General features: G+C 36.5%; 1 protein-coding gene across 4 annotated transcripts in view; it reads right to left on the minus strand.

Moving 5' to 3' along the window:
- nek1 (NIMA-related kinase 1) overlaps positions 1-27,514 on the minus strand; it is a 108,846-nt gene that overhangs the window by 52,295 nt on the left and 29,037 nt on the right. For 2 of the 4 annotated variants that reach the window (XM_088627837.1, XM_088627807.1), the window contains exons 10-23: positions 24,822-24,894; positions 23,376-23,533; positions 17,018-17,077; positions 16,754-16,813; positions 16,078-16,125; positions 15,833-15,916; positions 10,761-10,903; positions 10,546-10,677; positions 9,730-9,832; positions 6,776-6,859; positions 6,139-6,222; positions 3,694-3,771; positions 3,423-3,518; positions 2,726-2,881 (exon numbers count right to left, since the gene is read on the minus strand). In XM_088627837.1, coding sequence (XP_088483963.1) covers positions 2,726-2,881; positions 3,423-3,518; positions 3,694-3,771; positions 6,139-6,222; positions 6,776-6,859; positions 9,730-9,832; positions 10,546-10,677; positions 10,761-10,903; positions 15,833-15,916; positions 16,078-16,125; positions 16,754-16,813; positions 17,018-17,077; positions 23,376-23,533; positions 24,822-24,894 — 1,359 coding nt within the window. The remainder of the gene's footprint in view (positions 1-2,725; positions 2,882-3,422; positions 3,519-3,693; positions 3,772-6,138; positions 6,223-6,775; positions 6,860-9,729; positions 9,833-10,545; positions 10,678-10,760; positions 10,904-15,832; positions 15,917-16,077; positions 16,126-16,753; positions 16,814-17,017; positions 17,078-23,375; positions 23,534-24,821; positions 24,895-27,514) is intronic. The other 2 variants (XM_088627818.1, XM_088627828.1) reach the window with 2 other exon arrangements.

Here is a 27,514-nt window from a genome sequence, read left to right on the forward strand (position 1 = left end):
GAAGTTCCAACAGCAACAAATCCTTTGATTTAACTCAAACATTCCAAATAACTGGGAGACCCTTTGCAAGGAATCTAATGATGTAAAAAGGTATAATTTTTATAAAAGATCTTATTGACAGCAATGGTAATTTTCTTCACTTTTACTGCAGGAACCGTCTCGGAGCACATTTTGCTGACGATTCCTCCTGACAGACAGCTGACAACAATCTGGTTATTGATGTCATTAACAATATTAAATCCCAAACAGAGCTGCTGGACTTTATTTCAGTGCCTTTCTGCGTTCCAATGGTCATAAGCAGGTTGTTCGCACGAACTCATATTGAGCAGTATTTCTCGCATTGTGAACGTATGTACACAGCGGTCCCACAGGGTGTAGGGCACAAACCCACGTGAGCCCAAAAGTTTAAAAAGAGGTGATACACAATGTGTCTCTTTTATAACTTGGCGGAGAAATTCCACCAGAGCCTCACAACATTGTCCAATAATACTCTTCTTGTGTCTAATTTTTAGTTTAGCAGGATTTGAGCTACAATATATGAATATAATTATATCGTTATTAATTTATTTAGATACAGAATTCCATATTAATCAAATTCTAGAAATGTCAACATAGTGTCCATAAAATTTGCTATTTTAATTTTCAAAGAACTGTTTATTTGTTAAAAGAAAAATCATGGTGACAGCTGGGTTTGAACCCCCGACCTCCAGCATGCAAGGCATACGAGTAAGCCATTACACCACACACGTAATCACGGGTGAATGAGTTAAACTGATGCAGACATTTACAAAGAAAGTGTACTACTGTGCTAATTTGTGCAATATGAATATAATTATATCGTTATTTATTTACTTAGATATGCGATTCCATATTATATTCCCTATTAATCAAATTCTAAAAAATACTGTGATAACGAATGCAAATATTCATAGGAAAGGTTAAAACAGTATAACTTTTTATGAAGTATATAAACTTAATACAGTCAGAAGGAGAACATAAAAGCTTTTCCAAAATAACCACTGTATGTAACCAAACGATAACGAGCGTATTCGCAGAAAAGGTTAGAACGATCACTTTTCATAAAGCATATAAACGTACAGTAATATGGTCAGAAGGAGCACGTAAAAACATTTCCGAAATAACCATAACCAAATAATGTAAGACTTTGATGCGTAAAATGTTTAAGGAGAAATGTAATACTGGTATTTTATATTTAAACTACCAATACCAGCCATATACAGTTTGTATAATAAATTCCTAAATTAATATTGTTTATGACCTTCAGATGTGTTACACTCCTCTTCTTTTTATGCTCAGTAACTAAAATTTCCCTTTAGTTGTAAAATTCCATTTAAATATTCAATATTAAGCAGACAAAAACATGCACAGTAAAGGGATTAAATGATTAAATCGTTTAACTAAGAACCAATGCACCTCGATTGCCCCTGTCGGTCATTTTGGCCAGCCAATCACGTACTGTGGTGCAACACGGTGAACTGTACATAATATCACGCGGTACGAGGTTGTACCTTGCATTTTGAATGGCTGCATCTGTACATCTAAATGAGAAAGTCAGGTGTGAACATAAACTATTAGTAATCAATATTAAAATAAGCACTAATACATTGTTGCTTTTTTCATTTTTCATTGTTCAAATGTACATTAAATCTGACTATCAAAATATAAGTAAAATACAAAATTAATAAAGAAAAAATAGCGTAAAATCAACAATTAATAACAATCTTAACTGTTTATAAAAATTAAATATATTAACTAAGGAATTGAATGGCACCGTGGTTAGCGTGCCATTTTTGCCATGTCTGGAGGCTTTCAAAATTAAATTATGCATTGGGAAATCTTTGAACTAGAAAGCTGATCAAGATATCCATCCATTTTTAATGGTGGGTCAGTGATAAGTTTTGCTATCTTGCCATGTTGAGGGCCTAAGTTCAATTCCTGAGGTAGTGTATGTGTGGAGTTTGCATGTACTCTCTGGGTTCATGTGGGTTTTCTCCAAGTAATCTCATTTCCCCTTACAGTCCAAAACATACTGGTAGGCTAAATGGCTTAGGGGAATACTGACCCTGGTTTAAGTGTGTGTTTGTGTCTGTTTGTCTGCCCTGTGATGGACTGACATTATGTCCAGGGTGTATTCTGCCTTGCAACCGTTTCTTGCTGGGATAGACTCCTGCTACTCTGTAAAGTATAAAGAGATTAGAAAATGGATGGAACTAAAGGCACTGTGTAACTATTTTATGTGTGGCAAAAAAATGACTTGCTTTAAAAAAATATATTTCTAAATGCTTTCCCCTGGCAATCTACCTGAATGCCCAACTGTTTGAGAAGCCTTCCATTAAGCCATGTTTGCTATTAATTCATATAAGGGCTCTCTTACTGAACTGTGTGCTAACTTTCTGACTCTCTATCCTATCAAACCTTCATAGTCTCCCTACCAGAAATCCACCTGATTATTCAAGCCCCTAACTCTGCCAAATCTGCTTCATGTTCTTTTGCAACACACATAATTCTGTGATTTTGTTTTGGAAGAAATACCCCAACCACATTCTGAGTGGCTGCATGTATACCTTTACAGATTTTCTGTACTATTAGGAAACACATGATGGGCTCTCCAACACATACTCATAATATAGCCTTTCATTACTTGACCCATTTTTGCCTTTTGTGTCATAACATTTACATAGATTGATATGTTAAAGAGACTCACAGCACTAACATCCTTCAAAGCAGCAGTCATAGATATGGCTGGCATGTCAAGTCTCGGTGGAGGCTGTGCTTTAGTGGTGGGGTCCTGCAGGGCGGAGCTTGCTCCCATCACTGGGGCTACCACAGCAGGTGCCACCTTCACTCCCCGAGCTGCAAGCTGTCCAAACAGACAGACATAGTATCTCACAACGGCACTCAGTGCTAGTGAAATAAACTGACATCTAACTACATATTCTTTTATCTTTACCAAGTTAACAACAGTCAGCAGTTACTTATTAGTATGGGTCATTGTCATTTTTTCCCTTCCAATTGTATTGCTAATCATTGGACAAAGAGAATAGTTTTACCCATTATCAAATAAAGGAACTAAGCTAAATCTACCCTTGGTGAAAATGCACACACAAAAATCAGTCAAAAAAGGCAGTGTACACTGCTGTTAAGTTGTATACTGTAAGTGGTTATTGTCCTGCCTTCTAAACATTCATTTTAAGTATAATACATACTTATTAACATAGGTCATCATAAAAAGAAACCTCAGAATGCAATAAAAAATACAGGGGCTAAAACAATAAAATTCATGTCTTTAACAACACAATTTACTATTTAAAAAATTGCCTCAGATTCTGTCACCTCAGTTGTAACATATGAGAACTAAGATTAGACTATCACCTGTTTAAAAGTGTATTTAATCATCTTACGTGATCCTCCCAGGCTTTCTTCTCTCTTTCATAAGCTTCTCTTCTCTTCTTTTCCAGCTGCTCTTTCAGAACTGCTGCTCGAGCTTTTGCTTGGGCCTGCAGTTTAGTGTCCAATACCAGAATTGGTCACTTTGAAACATCCTCAACTTTTAATCAATAATGTAAGATTTACATTTACAATAAACTGAAACATAAAACTATCTGAAACTAAAATCAGTTACCAGTTTGTTTAGTTTCTGGGTTATTTTTGCTATTACAGTGAATTACAAACCTTGAGGGCTTGAATTTTCTTTCTCCTTAGTTCTGCTTCATCACTAGATTCCTGGCTATCTGAACCTTCTGTGTCATACTAAAAAATGCAAGAGAAAGATTAATTAAAATAGTAGACATGTTGTATAAAATTTATTGGAATCTCCTATTGTATAAACCAAAGGAAATTTCTTTTCAAATACAATTGTACAACTACTAATTTTCCCTGTCTTCAAGTGCTTTCACTGGCTTACAATCAGGTTTTGAGTCAACTTCAAATCCTCATCCTCATTCAGTACCCATCTGGCTTATTATCTGTCTACTCCCCACCTTTGTTTGTCTGACTCTGGTCTTCTAGCTGTCCTCGAGAACATCTACATTCAGTGGGTAACAGGACCTTCTCTAGCTGCACGCCAGAGCTCTGAATTTGTATCCCCAGTGATATCAGAGTCACCTACCCTGAATGCATTTAAATCTAACACAAAACCTCTTTTCAGAAGACTTAGTGTCTGTATCTGCTTCATTTTCTAATTTTGGTAGCACTTCTAACTGCTTGTCTTTCTTATATGTATTTACTTTGTAATCTGTGGTCCTTATAACTGTTTTTACACCTATTGTATTGCTTTGAGATGCTACTTTTAAAGGTGCTATATAAAATAGTTTTTTTATTATTGTAACTGAGAAACATGATCAGATTTTCTCTGGTTCCAAAAAAAAATATCTAAAGTATATTAGTTTGTCACTCTTCTCACACCCTCTTTGCTAAATGGCTTTTCATACTAATCTGATCAATCTAATGCTAATCTGTCTATTTTCTGTGCTTTCTCTATCCTGCTAGATTTATAATTATTCTGAAAATTTTCTTCTTGAAATGAGTCATTTCTAAATACCCGTTTTCACTGTTCAACATCTTGCAACAACTTTGTGACAAAATATACACTAAGCTCAACCTGACAGCTCACCCTGCTACCAACATTGAATAAAATTTTTTTTAGATTTCTATATTTGTCTTTATTTAGTGGTTTCATTAGTGACGAAGGCTAAACTTTCTTGGAAAAATGTCTTTTATGTGTTGCAAAAAACTGACTTGCTATCTGAGAAGCCCTCCGTGAAATCATGTTTGCTATTAATTCATATAAGGCTCTCCGACAGAACTGCAGTTTTTTATGCATGCTAATTTTCTGATTCCTCACTCTGCCAAATCTATTTCATGTTTGCATGTTCATTTGTAACACACCTTTCTGTGATTTTTTTTTGTATATCTAAGCAAGAGTTCCTGCATCCCTCTTCTGCACTATGTCTAGTCATGGCTTTTTTCTGTTTCTCTGGTGCAATCTTTTGCAGCTGAAATTTAACTGTTTCAAATTAATAAGAAATAAGTTTGCTCATAAATCTAATCACTTATTCTTCATAAACACAGTGTAATTGCTATCTGAAAATGCTCTTTTTCTTGTTCGTTTTGGAGACCTTGATTGAAACTGATTTGAGATGTCAGAAAGGATTTATTTTCTCTGTGTATTTCCGTTGCAGAAAAAGTGAGCATTCCTACATTGCTTAATGCATAAATTGTACACTATTTACTAGCAGTAAATACTGATGTTTTTCTCCCTCTTACCACAAAAATATATTTGTATTGATTAACTTTTTGTCGGACGTGTCTCTCCCTACTGTGATTCGGACAGAGAACGGTTAAAGATGGTGACAAGCCAGGCACCCGGGGGGGGCAGTCTTCCCGCCTCCATAACTAAAAAGCCAAATAGGAGTGGCTTAAGCGACATACACAGTCGTGTAGCTGACAGTCTGAGGTAGCCTATTGTGTAAATTTCACTTTGTTGCTGATAGGTTAAGCTTTCGAAATTTAGCCCCAGAATCATGTGACTGATTTTTCACCCTGTTTCGTTGGTTAAATGCAAGGATCACAAGCACCACCATGTTAACTGGGATGTGTAGTTTTTAATTCAGTATGGATTATAACTGTACATACTGTCTTTGTATTTTGCCAGGGCTTTAAAGAGAGAGCCGCTAAAAAGTTTCGGTGCCATCTTCTCCGCTTTAAAGGTATCCTCCTCGTGGAAGAATATGACCTCTAACGCTTGCCCAGCGTATTTAAAGTCTTGTTGCACTCTGCTGTCATGGCCCTCAATCTGTTGCATTGCATAACATAGCCTCTGCCTTCTTCCTAAACAGCAGGTATTGACAGCCCCCTGGAAGTCTATCCTTCCTGTCAACTCCTGGTCAGGTGACTGACTCAGGTTATTCCTCATTGCTTTCTGGGAAATGTGGTTCTGATGAGAATCGACATCTTGTCTCTACCAACCACCCTCTTAGAGTAATATATGAATTGGAAAACTCAAATCTTGAAAAGATCTAATAAAATATCATGATTTACTCAATTATTGCAACTGTGATAATAATAACAACAACTAATAGATTATATAAACATGGTCACACTAGCCATCCCACATACCTTCTCTCCACGAAGTCGGGCTTTAATCTGTTGCCGCTCATTGAAATTTTGAAGCCGTATTTGTCGCAGCCTAGCCAAATATTCCTGGTGGAAAGAAAAAAAAACATAAAAACAATTACTAAAATATCGGTGCCTGAACATCATTAAGACCATTAAGACAAAACTAAGTATAAGTTAGGTATGCCTGCAAGTTAAATAAAAAACTACTTTTTAAACATTTAACAATATTTAGGTTACTACTTAGATGGTTGCAAAATATGAAAATTCACCTTTATTACTGTTATAATAGATAAGCATAAATAGCTGAAAAAGCAGCTGTAAACTGAACTTGGTTTAACTAAAAAACATGTACAGAGGTTAGTCAATGCTCACAACTTCCTATTTGTTTTAAATGCAACAAAATCAACAACAACTTTGTTAGGGGCAGGAGCAAAAGCTGTTACAGTATGTCCAAGATTCAAGTGAGATTGCACATACACATGACCAAACATTCATGCAGGACAGGTAAAGTTGGATTTCTTTTGTGGCACAGTGGAAAGCTATTTATTTTATGGTGCAACGTTTCTCTATTTTATGCGTCATGCATAAGAAAAATGTTATAAAACATCTGACAGGCTGGAGGGGAGTGGGGTCCTACCTCTTCTTCCTTGTTTTGTGCTTTCCCACCTCCTGCAGACTTTGGCCTGCTTCCATAGATAGCTGCCAGGTTTTGCAGGGCACCCTGTTTACCATTTAATGCACCACATTTCAGAACGAATGCTGGACTTAAAATATTGTTTTAAAACCTATACCAGCAACTGTTGTTTTTCCTTTAATTCATAAGAATTTATCAATTCACTTTTAATATCTTGAATTGCTTTGCTTTGAATGAATTGCTTTTCTTTGTTTCACTGACATTTTATTTTCTTGCAAGGGACAAATGAACATTTATGTTTTTTTGTTAAAATAAAAACTATAAAAAAGCACAATGAAAATGTGAAAAGTCACCAACCATAAATTACACCATTCTTTGATTTTCACTGTAAAACAATTACTTCAGTGGCCAAAATAACTGGCATTTTGATTTTAGTACATAAATGAAAAGCAAGAAAACCTCAAGAACTGGGGCTCCCCAGGAATTTTTAAGGTTGAAAAGCACAGTTTCAAAGCATCTAAAAAAGCAGATGTCACAGAGAAATGAGTGTTAACTCAGGCTGTCTTCTCCTGAAATAGCTGTTGGGAGTATGAGAGAAGAGAAGAAAATCCTAATACAAGATTAAGCAGGTGATTAGTGAGATATATTGAAGGTTTGCTTACATAATTTTTGCTCTGCTGCAAAAGACATGTCTTACCATTAGTTAATTTAAGATGTTCAGTAATCTCTGTGTTCTTAGACACAACAAAATAATGAACACAGAAGAAACAGCCTGCACAAGCTTCTTTTTCTCTGAGAGAAAAAAAAAACATATATCCTTTTCTTCTAAAAAATGGGCTGGAGGTGAACAGGTGCCCTGGCCTTCAGTAGGAAATTGGCTGAAGTCTAGTTTGTCTGGAGATGCCTGATTGAACAGCATGAGAACACAGCCTGCTCTGGATGCCAGTTCTTACTTGATGACCTACAGCAGTGGTTCTCAAACTGTGGTACGCGTACCGGCAGTGGTACGTGGAGTGCCGCCAAGTGGTACGCCAAATGACCCTGGAACTGTGTCGTGTGCGCTGAAAAATCGGGACGGGTTTTCATATTCTGTATTTTAATACGTGTTGAATACGCAGCCTACGTACTACGATACAGTGCGCGCTAATACTTCAGTGGACACAAGAGATACTCTGTAATTCTATACCACTCTGTAGGAATGCGTGCTACAGATGCAAGTGACCAATTGTATTTTAAAAAAGCTACTGTATCTCCAGCAAATAGGGAGAAAGGAGAATGTGCGTGATTTGGGAACTATGCCAACGTTGTTAACACAGGAATGCATAGAAATACGTGCTACGAACGCAGGTAATCTTGTGAGCACACGAAAGCGTGATAACAGAAAAATATTTAAGAACTGTTCTAATTTGAGAAAAATACACCGAGCGTCTCTGTGTTTCTCTCCCATGCGCATGAAATAAAAACTTTAAATAAATACGGAAATAAAAAGGGAAACGCGGAAAAATGCAAGCTTGCGTATTGCTAAAGCAGGTAAGCTACACTATTTTTGAAGAACCTTATTTATCGTTGGCAAAAGAGCTGACACGTATTATGTGTAGAGAAAAAGCTGCTAAACAGCTCGACCTGCTGCCCCCCTCCCCCTGAAAGACAGTCATTTATAGAATTATTGAAATGAAGGATTATATCAAAAGTACACTGATAGAGCGCGTTAAGATGAGCAGATGTTTTTCACTGCAATTAGATGAGTCTGTAGTCGATTTGGCCAATTTGCTCGTTCACGTTAGATACGAGTTTGAGGGCATGTACCATGAAAATTTTCTGTTCTGTAAACCGCTACCAACAGGAACTACAGGAGAGCACATATTTCAGCTTCTGAATGAATTTATCGAAGAGAATGGCCTTGACTGGATAAAATGCGTCTGAGTTTGTACAGACGGTGCTAGAGCAATGACAAGCTGACATAACGGTGTAGTTGCACGAATTAGAGAGGTTGCTCCAGAAATTAATGTACGCATTACAACATCCACCGCGAGACCTTTGCCGTCAAGAAAATGCCTGACGATTTAATATCTGTTAGACTCGGTTGTGAATTGTATCAAGGCTCGAAAAATTAATTCACATCTGCTTTGCTCAACTAAACAGACTCACCCCTTTCACTGAAATGGTGCTTTTTTATTAGTTGTTGTTAATGTTCTTTTCTGTAAAACACTTTGAGAAGCCACCTTTAAAGGCGCTATATCAAATAAAGTTTATTATTATAATATTTATTATATGTATGTGTGAGTGTGTGTGCACGTGCGCTCATGTTGGTCATTGAGAATTTCTGGGGTTCCTATGAGATCATGACTTGTAGGTGGTACTTGGATGCTTTGGTTGGATTAGGGGTGGTACTTGGTCCAAAAAGTTTGAGAACCACTGACCTACAGTATTAGTCAGCCATATGACAGAGACAACTAACTACATATGGCTGAGAATGAAGTCTAATTTGCAGCTCAGAACAGCATTCTTCAGCATTCTTTTAGTCACAGTGATGCCTCAGTGCCTATTCTTTAGGTATATCCATTGTGTTTTCTTTCCTTTTGTCTATAGTCTCTAGGTATCATCTATTTTGAATTCTTCTTCAGACAAAAGTGCATCACATTTTCCTAAAGCAATTTCTGATGCTGTCATGGCCAAATTTATTTCAGTTTTTGTCTGCAATTCATGTACTGTATAGTTCAGATTCAAAGAACTGCCAAAAACATACTTTAAGAATTACCTATCTGAAAATTAAAATTGTTAACTTCTGGGTTCTTCAGTTAGTTAATTACAGTTCTAATAAAAGTCATACTGCTTATGGTGCACTGGGATTCATTTTTTAAGTTCAATTCTAAACAAAAACTGCTAAAGAAAGTCTGCTGCTAATGGCTAGAATTGTTCCCAAGATCCTAAAAAGGGCAAGTATGAACAGTCCATACCAGCTGTCCTTCAGCACGAGCCTTGTTTAGCATGGCCTCCCTTTTCCTTTGCCAGAATTCTTCCACCTGCTTAGCCCTTTCTGCTGCCACTTGTCCTCTTTGTCTGCAAAGATTTGAAGGCACAACAGTAGGATTAAGTGGGGTGTCTTATTTTGGGAAGTGAAAAGAATTAAGCAGTGACAAATTACACTTATGGTGTCTTTGGTTTTGTAAAAAAAAAATGAGTCTCACAAAACAACAATTGTTATGTTTATATGTGATTTATCCTTCAACATTATTATATTGTAATAATATAATCTGAATAATAATCTGAAGACGTTATGTTCAAGAACTCAGAAATAACTGGACAATAACAATTAAAATTAATATGAATGTTTTAAAATCAAGTTATTACCAAAGTAGTGAGTTAACATTTTAAGAAACGGGAGTGATAACTTTTTGTCATGTAAAAAAAAAAGAGACATGACTGGAAGAAAAAAAAATTGTTATCCCTTCAGGCAACCGTGAGAACCCAAAATGGCAGTCACCTTCTAATGTTCATAGATTTTAATTTTAATTGATTGCTTGAAAATAACTTGTTAGCATATGGATATGACATGAAGTATATATACTTCATGAACTTCATTTACTGCATCATTCAAATCAGTATGCTTCCATCTTCCTCCTGAGTAAATGAAACTTCAGACAAACAAAAAAAGGCTTATTATTCCATGCAAAAAAAATATAGAACATTTACCCAAGTTCTGAATTAGAAAAAAAACTAAAAATTTAGAGCTGACCAGAGGTGTCTCTGATAAGGTGTATTCAGATACTGACTTGCTGACGTTGGCTTGCTTCGAGACAGATTCCAATCTTTTCAGCTCCCTTTTCACTGCATCAGGATCAGGGAGATTAGGAGGTTCAGCTGCACCATGGGGAAAGATGGGTCCTGCAGCTGCCAGAACACCCCTTTCAAACAAGAACACATTTCATTCACAAGCAGGTTGACTATAGACAGGAATAACTGGTTGAAATGGTAGTAAATTGGTTACCTGACAGAAACATCTCCCCCAGCTTTTACAGCTTCTTTCTGAGGTTTTTGTTTTTGCATCTGGTCTACTGCAGCATGGTAGTGTTCATAATGCCCCCTGTTTGATGCCGATGCTTGGATCCCACCACCTCCAAAGAATGCAACCTTCCATAAGAAGGGAAAAAAACAAAAATATTCTACCAAAAATACAATATTTACAGTACAAGGCTATGTTGTGATTGATCATGTGAACGGGTAATGCCATTTACTCAATTTGTTATCCATCAGAAGCAGAAGGAAATACCAGTAGGATTTTTAAGCACTGAGTTATTTTCATTTATTCAAGATTTTAAAAGCTTACAGGTATTCCGAAAATAAAGGAACAAGTAACAGGTTTATTCCATGCTGAAAAGAGAAAAAAGAAAACAACGTTTCAGCCGTGGAGCTTTCTTCAGAAGGTTTCACAGCCGAAACATTGCGTTTTCTTTCATCTCTTTTCAGCATGGAATAAACCTATTACTTGTGCCTTTGCAGCCTACGCATGCTGACGCAGCTACCCACCTGAACTACTTCTTCCTAAGATAAATATTTTAAAAAAACTAATTGAAAAGCATTTCTAGTCTTCTACCATTTAGGCAATCCTATTTTAAGAAAATTACAGGCCTTTCAAGGTAAAGAGTTTCAGTTAAATCTATTAATTAAATTTGTATAATGCAATATACTGTATTACTTAGCAATATGGTACTTAATCTACAACTTTTCATTTGCAAAATAAAATAGGACAATCAAGATTTAAGCAAAATAAAATCAAAATGAAAGCAAAATATATTCACAATATGCCAGCATTCGATTGTATTAGCAACTCCCCAGGGGGCTGATCGGAAAACCTTATTTTTTGTTTTTCTGTTTGATTTAGTCTCGGCAGGAAAGGTTTGGCAGCTATGGGCATTTCATACAATTATATACTTTAATGCATCTTTACTATTCTTGATGAAACAAACTGTACTTGCAGCAATGTTGAGGAACTTGAGATCAGGTTTGGAAAGTTTGGGTTTACTTTCTCCGCCAAAAATAGTCTTAGATACAACACTGGGTGAATCATTTTAATGAATTCTGTCAGTGGGATTAGCCTTCATTAGCTAGAACTCCGATTTGTATGAACTGATTATTTAAGATTTCTTCTCAAGGCGAAGTGCTCAACCCATATTTTTAACTCTAAAGTTGTATAATTTCTTATACTTTGAGGTAGTATGGCTCTTTCTGATCTTGAAAGGCAATCAGTTGCATCTGAATGATACTTGCTGGGCAACATCTAGCAGGAGATGGCTACATCTTCCATGCCTGAAGGCTTCTCTGCCTTTTGGGCACCTGCCACAATGGAACCCTAAGGCTGTCACCACGCAGCCTTGCCAGCAGACAGATTGCCCACTGAGCAGTGTGTTGGTGATGGTCTATACTGTTCCTAGAGATTAGTGAATAGAAAGTGGATCCGTGACCTTGTGAAGAGATGTCAGATTCTCTCCTGTAAGGGGAAAGGATTGTGGACAGCAGCTGTCTGTCATCTGTCTTAGCAAAAAGTATTTTTTTTTCTGGTCTTTTGTTGGTCAGCTAGGTGACTACTGTGGATCAAAGGCAAGTCTGGAGCAAGACATGCTCTAAAGGTCAGTGTTGAAATAGCAATAATGGGCATGTGATGTGACGTGATGTGATGGGAACTCCTCCTGCCTTGGCAGTTTCAGCTCTTGGAAAATTTAAGTATGCGATTACTGGTGGCTTCATACAAATGTACCCATTCAAAATGCACGGTAAAACCCCGTACCCTGGCAAATCATCTGCGGACTACAGAAGTACGTGACTGGCTGGCCGCTTAATATGGAAATTTACAACTAAAGGGAAAGTTTGGTAGCTGAGCATAAAACTAACAGGGGCATAACGTCTCTGAATGTCATAAACTATATTAATTTAGGAATTTAAATGTATTATACAAACTGTATATGGCTGGTGGGGGTAGTTTAAATAAAAAATACACAACAGTATCCCACTTTCTTTATAAACATTTTATGCATTTAAGTCTTTCACTTTTTGGAAAAGATTTGACGTGCACGTTCTGACAATATTAAGTTTATATACTTTATAAAAAACTACAATGTTTTAACCTTTTCTACGAATACTTGCACCCGTTATTGCAGTAAAAAAAACATATTCCCTATTAAGCGGATTCTAAAAAGTATAATATGGAATCACATACCTAAAGAAATTAATAACCATATTAATTTAAGGAACTAAATGTAATATATAGCTCAAAGTATTACCGTATTCCACTTTCTTTGACTCATTCGCTCATGATTATGTTAGAAACATTTTAACTTGTCTGTTTCAGCACACTCTCGAAATGATTGCATGGGAGAGTGCCTTTGAACCCGGCGGCCAGTGAAGGCACGCGTTTTTCTTGCAACAATTTTTTTTTAAACAAAGTAGTAAATATAATGTACATTATATTGACATTTTATTTTTATTTATCACAGTGTGTTCAATAAATAAATTGAAACTATGAATGAGCAAATGTGAATACTGTAAACAGTGGGAGTAAAAAACAGTTCAACCGGTTGAATTCAATTCAATTAAAAAATACTGCATCCCAATGGGGCAATTCAAGACAAGCCTTAACAACATGTCTTAAAACGAAGTCCTATAAATTACAATTATAATTGAGAATACCAAAGCGATATTAAAAACACCACTGAAACCGAACTATAATAACGTATCTGATCACTCTTAACAATATTAATTTACTAATAATAACAATTTCAAACTGTTTGTATTTTGTTCAAGGTCATTTGTCACTGTTTTCACGACCTTCACTTTCATATCAAAACTCCTATTTTTGAGACAGGATGCTTCAGATGTCAATAACCCCGCCAACAAATGACACAGAGCCTTCAAACCACAGGCATTTTAAAGATTGTGATTTTGTGAAAATCTTCACAGCTTTTGTGTTAACAATATCTTGTACAGTACCTGGTTGCATTTTTAGAAACCTTAGTTTGAATAAAGCGGGTCCCAGGTGTAAGCGAACTCATAACGCGATAAGGCATTAGGCTACATTTTTATGCATCGATTGAAATGTTCAAAAGACTCTCAAAAACATAAAAATGTAACATAATATTGTATGGCAAGTTAGGCAACTGATTCTTTCAATTTTAAAGAAAATCAAAGAAACAATAACATGTGCCTGTCTAAATTAGACATTGCATGACTTTAAATCCATAAAAACCGCGATTAGATAGTTAAAACACTTTTTATGCATGAAAAACGCGTTATCTTCCTCACGATCAGCTTAGAATCTTTGTGTAAGCTGTAATTTTTTTTTTTACTTTTTAATTAAACATTTTAAACACTTCAATTATGTAAAGGTACATGCATTTCATACAATAACGAGCTGTAATAGTGGACTATTTTTATGTATTTGCTATATAATAAACAAACTGAAAATAATGCTCTGATCACACTTTGAACCGCCTGTGTGCAGCATGCTACATTACAGTGCTTTGTCCACTACCACTACAAGGACAATAAAAGTATTTTTAAAAAGAAACTGAAGAAAGATATAAGATGTGAACAAGAGGTTACTTGATTCCTTTCTGCACAAGGACTGGACTTCTTGTGACACAAGACATTCCAGGCTTAGAGTTATGGCAGGAAAGGGGGATAACTGATAAGGATTCCAGATGCCAGCTAGAGACACCCCCCCCAAACGAAGGAAACCTAAAACCGACCATTAAGAGTGGTCAAAGCCTGGGTGCTGTCCGAACACCATGACCTCTCCCTATTTCCATGGAAATAAACTACGTCAGAAGCGCCTGAAAAGTGCTATATAAACTGGAAGTTTTGTACCTGTATTTCGAACAGTACATTGCATTTGTATTTCGAAAAGAACAGTACTTACTGTTCCTTGTATGCAATAAACTCAGCTGTTTAAACTTCATCTCGGGATCCATATTATATCTTATTTGTCTGTTACAACAAAATGTATATCAAAATGTCCACTTGTGATATTTTAGCTGCTTAGATACACGATTCCATATTAATATAATTGTCAAGTGATATTAACTCAGTACAACTACAACTTTTTTTTTGCAATAACAGCAAGTGGTGTTCTTACTACGTATTCTTAGAAAATGATAACATGTTTTAACTTATGAAGTACAGTATATAAACTTTATAATGTTTGAACAAGCACGTTAAAACCAGAACCCACTGTAAGTTACCAAGTTAAAGACTTTGATGCATAAAATATTTATGACGAGGGTAGAAGACTGTTGTGCATGTTTTCATATTTAGCTATCACTACCATCTACTGTGTGTACATTAGATTACTGTACGTACAGTATTGTTTTTTTTTCTGCTATCAAAATTTATCTTTGGATTTTCTCTATGTAAATGTTAACCTGAAAAAGACGCATCATGTTCACAAGCTACAGTATAATAGTTTAAAATTAATAAAAGTCTAAACAGTGTATAGCTTAAATTCTAATTGACCCTCAGCACTGACCAGGATTTGAAACCAGGTGTTTCAAGGTAACAGCCCAAATGTTCCGCATGCCCCGTTAAGCTTTCACAGCTCCCCCTGGAGGTTTTATCAAGAACTGTAGTCACATTACTGAAAATTTCTAAAACACTGCCATTTCCTGCAGTCTACCGCAGTTTCATGCAGCTGCTCAACTGCAAACTATTGCAGTATCCCTTGCGCATTCTGAATGGCTAGATCTGTATAATGATCACCTGTAATGTACTCTTTTACATTCTAAACTCACCACATTGACAGCTACTCATTAAATCCTTTTTTGTTTCAAGTGATCCGCTGACAAATAAAACGTTAAATTATTTTTCTTAAGGTAATACAGCTCTAAGAAAATACTGAAACAGAACAAGCCTGACAATCACATAAAATACAGTTCAGCAGTTACCAAAACAACTGAAAGAGTTTTTTATGTACTGTTAAAGAACTTTGTTCAGTGGACAATGGTTGCTGCCAAATCATATTTCTCCAGAATCCTGCATCTGTATGAAGAGGAGGAGGCTTTCACATCCTACCTTATGCTCAGGACTTCCTCCACCTCCGCTGGAGCTGAGCACATGCTTCCAGCCTTGCTCTCGAGCTCTATTTATACGATTGAGCTGGTAAGAGAGCATAAATGTTTTTGTCAGTTTCAAATTAAGTTTTTCATCAGTCTCCATTAAGGACTTTATAAACTCAGTATACATTTCATAGTCAGTAGAATGGACAATAGAATAGAATTTGAAACACTAAGTATTCTGTCTCAAAGAAACACATTTACCTTTTCTCTTTCAAATCGTTTCATCTGTCCTGCCTTGAGGAGATAGATCTGCAAATTTTAAAAAGTACAATGCAATAAAACAAGTTGTACACAAATCATGCTTTATAAAACATTTGGAGCCTTTTTAATTTTGCTAATAGGCTATGTCTCACACACAGAATTTTAAAACACTCCAGTCAATGTTAATAACGCTGTACTTACACATGTATATAGATGATACCTCATTCATACTGTATCTACTGTGCAACTTTAGGAATAAAACTTTAAAACCGTTATTTTTTATATTGAGTGCAATGCAATAAAGGTGAAATTGACTTCGGAGGATCTTTTAATGAGTAATTAACTTACCAAGATACTGATATAATAACAATAATAATAACAACAACGTGTGTGGTAATATTGTGTGGCTATATAACTAAGAAGTTGACATAAGAAAGCTGACATATCTTTCATGTTTTTCAAAAAGAGAAGTCCTTGTGTATCATTTTATCATTTGAATCAAGTACATCGAGATATTGATGTGTAGTTTCTTAATAACTTGACAACAGCTCATTACCTTATTTAATGCTATTTGAGATGGATTATTCTGTTAGAAACATACACTTATGAAAACTGTAGCTCCAAATGTAAGTTCAATAGGATTCTGGTGAAGTTTAAATAAAACTGGTGGACTCACTTGCTCCCTTTGTTTTCTATCTTTTTCCATGAACTCCAATCTTTTCTTCCTGACAAATTCCTGTAGTTTGAAAATAAAAGGAGAAACACTGGAGTTAAACTACATGTTAGCACAACAAGCATACTTGTGCTCAGGTTGCAGATAAGGACAAAAGCAGAGACTGAGGTAGTTAGATAAGAAATTAAGAAAGAGTGATAGGAGTTCACATGTTAATTATGTTGTTAGGAGTAGGATTAATAGTGATGCAGTTTTGTGTCTTTATACCTCATACTTTACCCTCTCTTCTCCAGCACGACTTACTCTCCTCGCTGGGACTGGTTGAGCCTGGACAAGATATGAAATGGCATTAGACTGAAAAGAACACACCCAACAAGGGAAATATAGTACAGGAATGAGTGAGCTATCCCCACTAGTTTTTGAAAAAATAAAGAGTAAAAGAATAAAAATGAATTAAATATTTTTGCTGATCGTAAAAAAATATATAACTTAGAAGCAGTTATTCATTTAATACTTAAATATACTACATTAAGGATGATTCAAACTTTTACACTTGCTTTATATAAAAACCCAAATGGCCCAGACAAAAACCTTCAGTATATGTAAAGCATTTCAATGTATACTACATTCATGTAACCAGTTTATGTTTAGAGGAAACCACTTATTTTTTAGAGGAAAAATGCCTCTTATGTAAGGAATACCTCTGCAAAGACTTATATTATTTAAACAAAGCCATGAGGATAGATCTAATTGAGATACTATACTACAAATTATGGTTCACAGTGTTAAAGATGGCATGGATAGTCTAAATCTTGAGTGTCAAACACAGCCTGCATGTCTGCTGATAATTATCTATTATTTGTAAAAGTGAAAGAAGAGCAATACCTGTACAAGTCAATTTCTTGTTATCCCTGATGTTGACTTTAACCTTGCATTTTGCCAACTGTTTCCCATTCATAAAAAATTAGAAGTGTGCTAAACTTGAAACAAGGCAAGCTGCTTTTCATGTTACTTCACAGTTATTGAGCATGAGGCAAGCAGTTTACAAGTGATGCTGATCACTACTTCAAGAGCCCAATATTATGCTATCTTAACAGTTTTTTAATTCAAAGCCAAAATATAACTCCATGTTTATGATAATTAGCCCATTAAAGGATAATTACTGCAGCATAAAGGACTCTGAGAACATATTCAGACTAAATAAAAAATATGTAATAAGTTACCAAGAATCAATAGGTTTTCTTATCTAATATGACTCGCAATGTTCGGTTAGAATCACGCAAAAAAAGTTTTAGCAGATGTTTCAGCTCCATTTCTCAGCCTTTAAACTTCAAAATGACTATTCTCAGTTTCTGACAGAAGGTAAAAGCTCCAGTTCAACAAACAAAACATTACATTTTTTGTCAAGAGCTGGACAAAAAATTAATAGCAAAGCCTTGCAGATGTCTGCAGCTCCTAAACCTGAAAAACTGTCTAGGATTTCCTTGCTACTGAATCATTATAGTAATGCGAGTAATTACATTCTGGATAAGTTCATCTGTTGCTTTCAATAGCATCCTAGTTATTGCAGTCTATCACTGTATTATTAATTTAGTAATTAGATTTGCCTCTTTTCTGGGTCATTTTCATAATACTACCTAATTGTAATGTGTGAATACCACCTTTGGTTACCTTTTATGTTACATTATGAAAACTATAGTTGTTACTCTAGTTGTATAGGTGGTCCTCAGGGTACATGCGTGACTCGCAACCAGCCCTCCTTGTTCAGCTCCCGATGTGACCGTAATATGAATCTACACTTCCCTAGATTTACTACTAGTGTGGATCACTCTTGTATTTCATTTGCCATTCTAAGTGATTGTTGAAATATTATAGATAGGAATCTAAAAATAACAGACCTTACTTCCTCAGGAATTACAGGGAAAATATCATCAAGCACCAGTGATTTATTTAACAATCCTAACACCCCCCTAGAACCTTAGTAAGAATTATGCTAAAATTACCCACCACTGCTTAAACTGTAGTGTTTGTGTAACAAAACAAGATGTTACTGACATTTTTCGAACAGCTGTGTGAAACATCTATTTAGTATGCAAAGGAACAAGTAATAATAATAATTGCTTACACTTATATAGCGCTTTTCTGGACACTCCACTCAAAGCGCTTTACAGGTAATGGGGACTCCCCTCCACCACCACCAATGTGCAGCATCCACCTGGATGATGTGACGGCAGCCATAGTGCGCCAGAATGCTCACCACACATCAGCTATCAGTGGGGAGGAGAGCAGAATAATGTAGCCAATTCATAGATGGGGATTATTAGTAGGCCATGATTGGTAAGGGCCAATGGGAAATTTGGCCAGGACGCCGGGGTTACACCCCGACTCTTTTCGAGAAACGCCCTGGGATTTTTAATGACCACAGAGAGTCAGGACCTCGGTTTTACGTCTCATCCGAAGGACGGCGCCTGTTTACAGTACAGTGTCTCCCATCCAGGTACTGACCAGGCTCACACCTGCTTAGCTTCAGTGGGTTAGCAGTTGTGAGTTGCAGGGTGATACGGCTGCTGGCTAGTAATAGGTTTATTCCAACTGAAAAGAGAAACCTTGTTAGTATGTTTATCTTCTTTTATTATTAGTCCCCTATTATCTTAGAAACTATTATTTACTCCCACTTGTACTGTTCATTTACCGTTGTAGGACTAGAAATTGTGCTCCACATTATTTTGCTGCAATATTTCTTTTCTGTCTCCGCCAGCAGCCATGTCACCCTGCAACTTACAATTGGCAGCACACTGAAGCTAAGCAGATGTGAGCCTGGTCAGTACCTGGATGGGGACCTCCTGGGAAAAACTAAGGTTGCTGCTGGAAGAGGTGTGTGAGACCAGCAGGGGGCGCTCACTCTGCGGTCCATGTGGGTCCTAATGCCCCAGTATAGTGACGGGGACACTATACTGTAAACAAGCGCCATCTTTCGGATGAGACATAAAACCGAGGTCCTGACTCTCTGTGGTCATTAAAAATCCCAGGGCCTTTCTCGAAAAGAGTAGGGGTGTAACCCCGGCGTCCTGGCCAAATTTCCTATGCCTCCTAATAATCCCCCCTCTAAGAACTGGGTACAATCCCCCCACTCCGACGGCAGGTGCCAAGACGCGCCGGTTGGAGTATGCTCGGTCGCATTTAATGGCAACGTCCGTTAAAAGATTTGGTTCAAACCACCAAATGGAGACAGGCGTGCCGACAAGCAGACCCTGCTGATGCGCGATTAACGCTAGGATGAGAGAGAGAGATTTATTTTCTGTCTCCATTAGGCGATTTGATGGACTTCACTATTTTGGGAAATAATTTGTTTTTAAGCATTTAACATTAGGTTTTTGAAAAAAATTGCCTAAATGTTAAATGCCTACTTTTATTGATTCTGTACGCATCTGTTTTTTTGTCTGCTGCTTGAATATTCTGCCTTATTCCTTCATATTCTGTTTTTCTACAAAAATACATCTTTATTTTACTCACATTTCTGTGTTTTAAAGTATACATGAAAAAAAATTATGACCACTATTCCTCAGTGGTTCCATCATGTCAGTTCCCTTCAATATATCTTGGGTGTTTGAAAAGACGCTGTTATTGACTTAATCTGCCCTAGGATGTACTTTTACAACCTGTGTTAAAAAGAAATCACTAGTCATTTAAACCATCTCAGTTTTAGCTTCTCTATTATATATCAGAATATGCAAATTTGTGTGTGGAAAGTTGGAATTTCCCTGCAATATAATGTCACCTTTGCTGCATAACTTCCTGATTTCATCATACAGTACATTTCCTATCTGCATTGTGTTTTTATAGCATTTTATATAGTATGTCTCGCTCCCCAGTTTAAATATTCCTCAACATGCATATACACATCCCCAAGACATTGGTATTCTCTAGTTCAAGCCCAATCCAAGTGTTTACTGGATGGAGTGGGCCCACCTATAGCCCATCAATTCTCCCCTTTTCTTCCAGGCTGTTTATGCTTGGATCAAGCTCCACTAAGTCCTGGAATAAGTAGGATATGGCAAGCTCCTAAGATGTCATTCATTTAGTTTGCACACCCTTCCGTGCACCTGTAAAAAGCTCCACTGCTAGAAAAGTGTACAGAATCTCTCTGAAATGCAAGTCAACTAGATCATCTAATTTAGTTGTAGAATACAGTGCAGTCCAAACATAGTTGGACAGACAATTTTTGCTGTTTTGGCTCTGTACTCCAGCATATTAGATTTAAAATAAAACAATGGCTATGAGGTTAAAGTGCAGAATGTCAGCTTTAATTCGAGGGTATTTACGTCTATATTGGGTGAACCATATAGGAACCACAGCCCTTTTCATACAGTCCTGCCATTTAATGGGACCAAAAGTAATTGGACACATTAACAATCTTAAATAAAATTTGGTATGTTTGCAAATCCTTTGCAATTGATGACTGCTTGAAGTCTGCGACCCATAGACATCACCAGACATTGGGTATCTTTCCTGGTGATGCTCTGCCAGGCCTGTAATTCAGCCATTTTCAGTTCCTGCTTGTTTCGGGGACTTTTTGCTTTCAGTCTTGTCTTCAGTAAGTGAAATGCATTCTAAATGGGATTCAGGTTGGGTGATTGACTTGGCCACTCAAAAACATTTCACTTTTTGGTCCTGAAAAACTCCATAGTTGCTTAAGCAGTATGTTTGGGGTCACTCTCCTGCTGCAAGGTAAAGCGCTGTCCAATGAGTTTTGAAGCATTTGGTTGGATCTGAACAGATAAGATGCTGCTGTACACTTCAGAATTCATCCTGCTGCTGCCGTCTGCAGTCACATCATCAATAAAGACAAGTGAGCCAGTTCCACTGGCAGGCATACATGCCCAAGCCATGACACTACCTTCACCATGTTTCACAGATAAGGTGGTTTGCTTTGGATCATGAGCAGTTCCTTTTTTGTCTCCATACTTTTCTCTTTCCATCACTCTGGTACAGGTTAATCTTCGTCCATCAGGCTTTGTCTCAGAACTCTAGAGGCTTTTTTATGTACTTTTTAGCAAACTGTAACCTGGCCTTTCTTACCAGTGGTTTGCAGCTTGTGGTGAACCCTCTGAGATTATGCTGGTGTATTCTTCTCTTTATGGTAGTCTTTGACATATCCTAGAGATGTCCCCGATCTGTTCAACAGTCAAAAAAGGGATGTTTCTTTACAATTGAAAGTATTCTTTGGTCATCCACTACTGTGGTCTTCCATGGTCTACCAGGTCGTTTGCTATTGCTAAGCTCACCAGTGCATTCTCGCTTCTTAATGTACCAAACAGTTGATTTCAACACACCTAATGTTTTGGTTATGTCTCTGATTTATTCTGAGTTTTCAGCCTCATGATGGCCCACTATAATGGCATTAACACTTTTTTGGTCCTCATGTTGAGAGACAACAGCAACAGACTCCAGATCCAAATGCCACATCTAGAATCAACTCTAGACCTTTTGTTAGCTCTCTTGTGCATGAACTAATGAAGCAACACACAGCTGGCCAAGAAACAACTGAGCAGCCAATTGTCCAATTACTTTTGGACCCCTAAAATGGGAGGAATATGTAGAAAAAGGACTGTGATACCCTCGAATTAAAGCTGACATTCTGCACTTTAACCTCATAGTCACTGATTCATTTCAAATCCAATGTGCTGGAGTACAGAGCCAAAACAACAAAATTTATGTCACTGTCAAAATATTTACGGACTGCACTGTATGTTAGCTAACTGGGTCTCAAGCCCAGGTATCTTGGACTCAAGATGCTCACCCTGCTGACAGTATTCACAGTTCAACTCTAGATACCTCTGTGTAGAAAACCAATCACCATGCAAAGCACACTGCAATGGCTTCATATTGCAAATGCATTTGTTTATAAAAGCCCTTAAATTCTTAAGTTAGATTACTAAATATCTTTATCACCCTACTCCAAGGCAAAGAAAGGGAATTAAGTATGTAATGTTTTAAGTATTTTACCACTTAAACAGTTTTATATGCTACAAATCACAGAAAATATGAGATAAATATTTAAATACATTCATTTACATCTTCATGTCAATTCACTAGTCTAAGTATGCAACTCATTTTGCTGTTATGTATACCAGATGGTAGTAACAAGTATATATCGGTATTATACAAAAGTGCTAAAGCAGATAATCTGAATGTTTACAATTTTCCTTATATTCTAATGGGATGAGTCTTTGGAGAAAGTCCCCATGACTTTTTTCACTTTTCTACAAAACATGTTTCACACATTTTTCAAAACCAGGTAAATCTGACACCCTTTTATAGGTGCTTTGATTAATTTATCTTTGTATTTTTCCCTTCACTTCAAACAACATTTTTCATTTTAATTTCACTTCCAACAAACCATTACCACAGCTTAATTACATGCAATACTCTGTAGAATCTTTTCAGAGGCCTATGACATATACTCATCTAATTAATTTTATGTTGACTCTAAATTGCAGAATGCAATTTGCCAATTCGGGGGCTGGTCTTTATCTTTATTCTGACCACACCAGAACCCTTACAGAACAGATCAAATTAAATATTGAACACTAATGTAGTTTCTTCCAAAGCTTTTTTCTCCCACCTGTTTATGTTTTACTAGTGGCTTCCTCTCTGCAGACTTTTGTGCTGTATCTCCACACTTTCTCACAGTTAAAGGCACTCCATACTTGGCAGCAGGTTTGGTGATTTTTTGAGCTGGGGCTACACAAGCTGATGCCTGTCCCTGAGTAGGCCTCTTTACTATGGGTAAAATAAAATAAAAATATTCATTAAAACTGAAGTAAAACTTCAGCTTAAAAGACCAGTTGAAGATTACTGCAACAAAAAAACACATCTAAAGTCAGCAGAAAAAGGCAGACCATTCGATTTGATTGAAACAGTAAATGTGTCAAATCAGAATGTTTTATGTACAGGTCATTATTATTTTGTGCTATTATAACAAAAAAATAGAATTCAAAAGCAAAAGACTGTATCCCAACTGATTAAAAAAAATCAATTCGGTAAAACAAAGGAAAACAAATAGCTTTCTAAAATGATTAAAAAACAGGATGCAGTTAAAGGAAAAAGTCAAGACAGAAACTAAAAGGAATATTACATAGAAGCTAAAATTGTTATTTCTGCAGCAGCAAAAAACACTAATTATGAAGTAAATTATAGCTGAAACAAAAATGGGAAACTTCTAGACAGTGAAACAAAAGTGACGTACTAAATTAATATGTACTGATGTACTAAATTCATATTTCACTCAGACGTTCACTAAAGCAAACCGCAATAACATGCCGCATGCAGTGAAATGATAAAGGTCTGTAGCTGAACAAAGTAATACTAGACCACTAAGTGTGACTTATATGTAAGGAAATAATATCTAGGAAATGGTCAACATGGATATGGAAAAGATAGGTCATGCTTAACGAATTTGTTATAGTCCTTTGAATAAGAAACAGTAGTAATACATACATATAGGTCCTGTGTATATATATCCTGTGATTATCATGTCATAGAAAAATACTGCTGCTCTGAAATCAGACCAGAGAAGATCTAAATACATTTTTCTCAAATGAGAAGACTAGGAGGGGACCTGATACATGCATTCAAAATCATCATTGGATCAATCAGCTATTAACGCCCCAAAGGGTTAAATGGGCTGAATTTGTAGTCTTTCTTATGCTCATTACCAATACTGAAGGTACATTTCCTCACGTACATTTCTATGCTGCACTCGAGGAAATGTATTACTTCCAGCAGGCTTCCCAAACTCTTATTTTTGTGAACTATGGGGCAAATTAAACACTAGGCAGTCTGAAAAATATAATAACATTAATTTCTCCTCAGCTGGAGACAGTTAATGGAGATTTACTTGCATCATTAAAAAATGCGATGGATTTACTTCAGTTAAAAATATATAGGTACTTTAGAACCATTGTAATTGTAAAATTAAAAAAAGTTTAATATGGAGATTATATGTTTAAGATAAAAGGGCACATTTCAACAGTATATCCCCGTGTTCTGTACCCCTTCCTTTGTTTACCTGCTGCTACTTGAGCCTCACTGACTTTAGGCTGTTTATGGAGAGCTGGATAGCTGAATTCCTGAGCAATAAACTACAAAAAGAAGGAAGAAAGTTTTAAGATTTTCAGTTCACTTGTAAAATGCTGATCCATTTCATATAACATGGACTTGCTCCAAATATATAAATATCAAACGCTATATAAATATACACACAAGAGTTTGGATTAAAGGTAAAAGATCTTAAAGCTGTGGATGAATCAGAAAATTGCACTGCGAATTATACTAGGAAAATAAGTTTACCAATTATGGAAGATGTGATACTGCACATCAAACTATTACAAGATCAAGCATAGAACTGCATATTTTTCAAAAGCAGAAACAGTATGATTAAATAAAGTGATTACAGTGGCACACACTGAATTGCATATAATACCAGTATGCTCAGAAAAGTTAATAAGTAGCAATAGAAAGTCTGGCACAAGTATGTTTCCCCAGGCAGCAGATGACCACTCATCAGAAATGAACTTAAATTGAACAAAAAAATTAAGGTACTTATGATACCAACAAGTACACCAAAATGCACTATAAAATCTATACAGAAGCAAAAAAAGAAGAAGTAGACTGTTAATAAAAACCTAGGTATTAAAGTATTAATTAGTAAAGACCTCCAGATACAGACTGTGCAGTCAGCATTAAAGCACTGTACTGGATATGGAATTCTTGGTTGCAGTTAATTTTGCCAGGAAATGTGCTCCAAGAGTTACTGCTATCATGCAGTAACATCCATATGGCACAGTTGTTATGGAATTAACACTTTCATATATACAGAGCATTACAAAAGCAAAGTCATAACATCATTTTGCAATAATTGCTCATCATTACATATTAAATTGCAGAGAAAAGATAAGGATTACTATAATAATTCACTGTAAATATTTCAGAAACGTTTAGTCATTAACAGATTGCTCTCCATATTAATATGTCTATTTGTTATAAGATAATTAACAATGAACAGTCTTGTACTAAGATAAAATGAAACAAAAAGGTTGGTTTCTAGCAGTTACAGAGATTACAGGTAACTAAGCTTCACAATATGAATTAAGCACACAGCTATGTATCAAAACAGAAGGAAGAACAAAAAAAATCTACCTTTTACAGAATCACAAACATTTTAAAGTATACACATCAGACATTACATAGCTTGTTTAAAAATATCATTGATAACTAGAAATAGGATCATATGTATGGCAACATGACTAGGAGACAAAACTCGTAACTGTTAGGAAATGATCAATAATAAAAAACTTAAGTTTATATACCTCCTTTAAAGGTGGCTTCTCAAAGCGCTTTACAGAATGATGACAACAATGAATAAAAAGAATACACAAGATAAAACATAATGACGATATATAGAGGAGACCGTGGATGGTGGTACTAAGAAAAGCAGAGGGGTGAAGAAGGGAACCAGTTAAGTAAAGGCTTTTCTGAAGAAGAGGGTTTTGAGTCTGGATTTGAAGGAGTTTAGGGAATGTGACTCTCTGATATCCTTGGGGAGAAAGTTCCAGAGCTTGGGGGCATAACAGGAGAAGGCCCTGTCATCCATACAATATAGACGGGCTCGGGGGACAGTAAGGAGAGCAGAATTAGAAGAGCGAAGGTTGCGAGGTGGGGAGTAGGGCAATAATAGTTCAGACAGGTACTGAGGTGCCAAGCCATGTAGAGCCTTATAGGTGAGCATGAGGATTTTAAAGTCTACACGGAATTTGACCGGAAGTCAGTGCAAGGACTCCAGGATAGGAGTAATGGGATCACTTGCACTACACCTGGTCAGGATTCTGGCTACTGAGTTTTGGACATACTGTAGTTTGTTCAAAGTAGATTTAGATACCCCAGCGAGTAGAGCATTACAGTAGTCAATTCAAGAGAACACAAATGTGTTGATCAGCTTTTCAGCCACAGTTAGTGATAGCATAGGGCGTAGTCTAGCGATATTTTTATTCAAAGATGTTTTGACAGTATACTGTACATGTGGGTCGAATGTTAAGCCAGAATCGAATATAACCCCAAGGTTTTTCAATTTAGATGGAAGCTCAAGTACAGAACCGTCTACAGATAGGGTTACAGGACTGGCTTTACAAAGTTGATGGGGGGTGCCAATAAGCAAGACTTCAGTCTTGTCGCAGTTAAGATGAAGGAAGTTTTGAGTCATCCAAATTGTTATGTCAGGATGCAATTAGATAGAATAGAGACAGTCACATCCTTGGTTTGGTATGGATGTATATTTGAGTATCGTCAGCGTATAAATGAAAGCTGAGGCCATGTGATCTTAAAAGCTGACCAAGTGGAAACATGTAAATGCTGAAGAGCAAGGGGCCCAGTATTGAGCTCTGAGGAACACCAGACTTAACAAGACCAATTTCAGACCTGTAAAGTGACAGCGATCAGTGAGGTAAGATTTGAACCATTTGAGAGCAGTGTCAGAAATTCCAAACACAGTCTCAAGACGAGAAAGTAGGATGTTATGGTCAACAGTGTCAAAAGCAGCACTGACATCAAGAAGGATGAGTATAGAAAGAGAACCAGAATCAGAAGCTTTTAGAAGATCGTTAGTGACTTTGATCAGGGCAGTTTCTGTGCTGTGAAGTTGACGAAGCCAGATTGGAGGGGTTCGAAAGGTTGTTTGTCATGAGGTGGTTATGTAACTGAAGTGTG

This window comes from Lepisosteus platostomus, chromosome 1, assembly GCF_059453375.1.
Source record: "Lepisosteus platostomus isolate fLepPlt1 chromosome 1, fLepPlt1.hap1, whole genome shotgun sequence".
Taxonomy (NCBI): domain Eukaryota; kingdom Metazoa; phylum Chordata; class Actinopteri; order Semionotiformes; family Lepisosteidae; genus Lepisosteus; species Lepisosteus platostomus.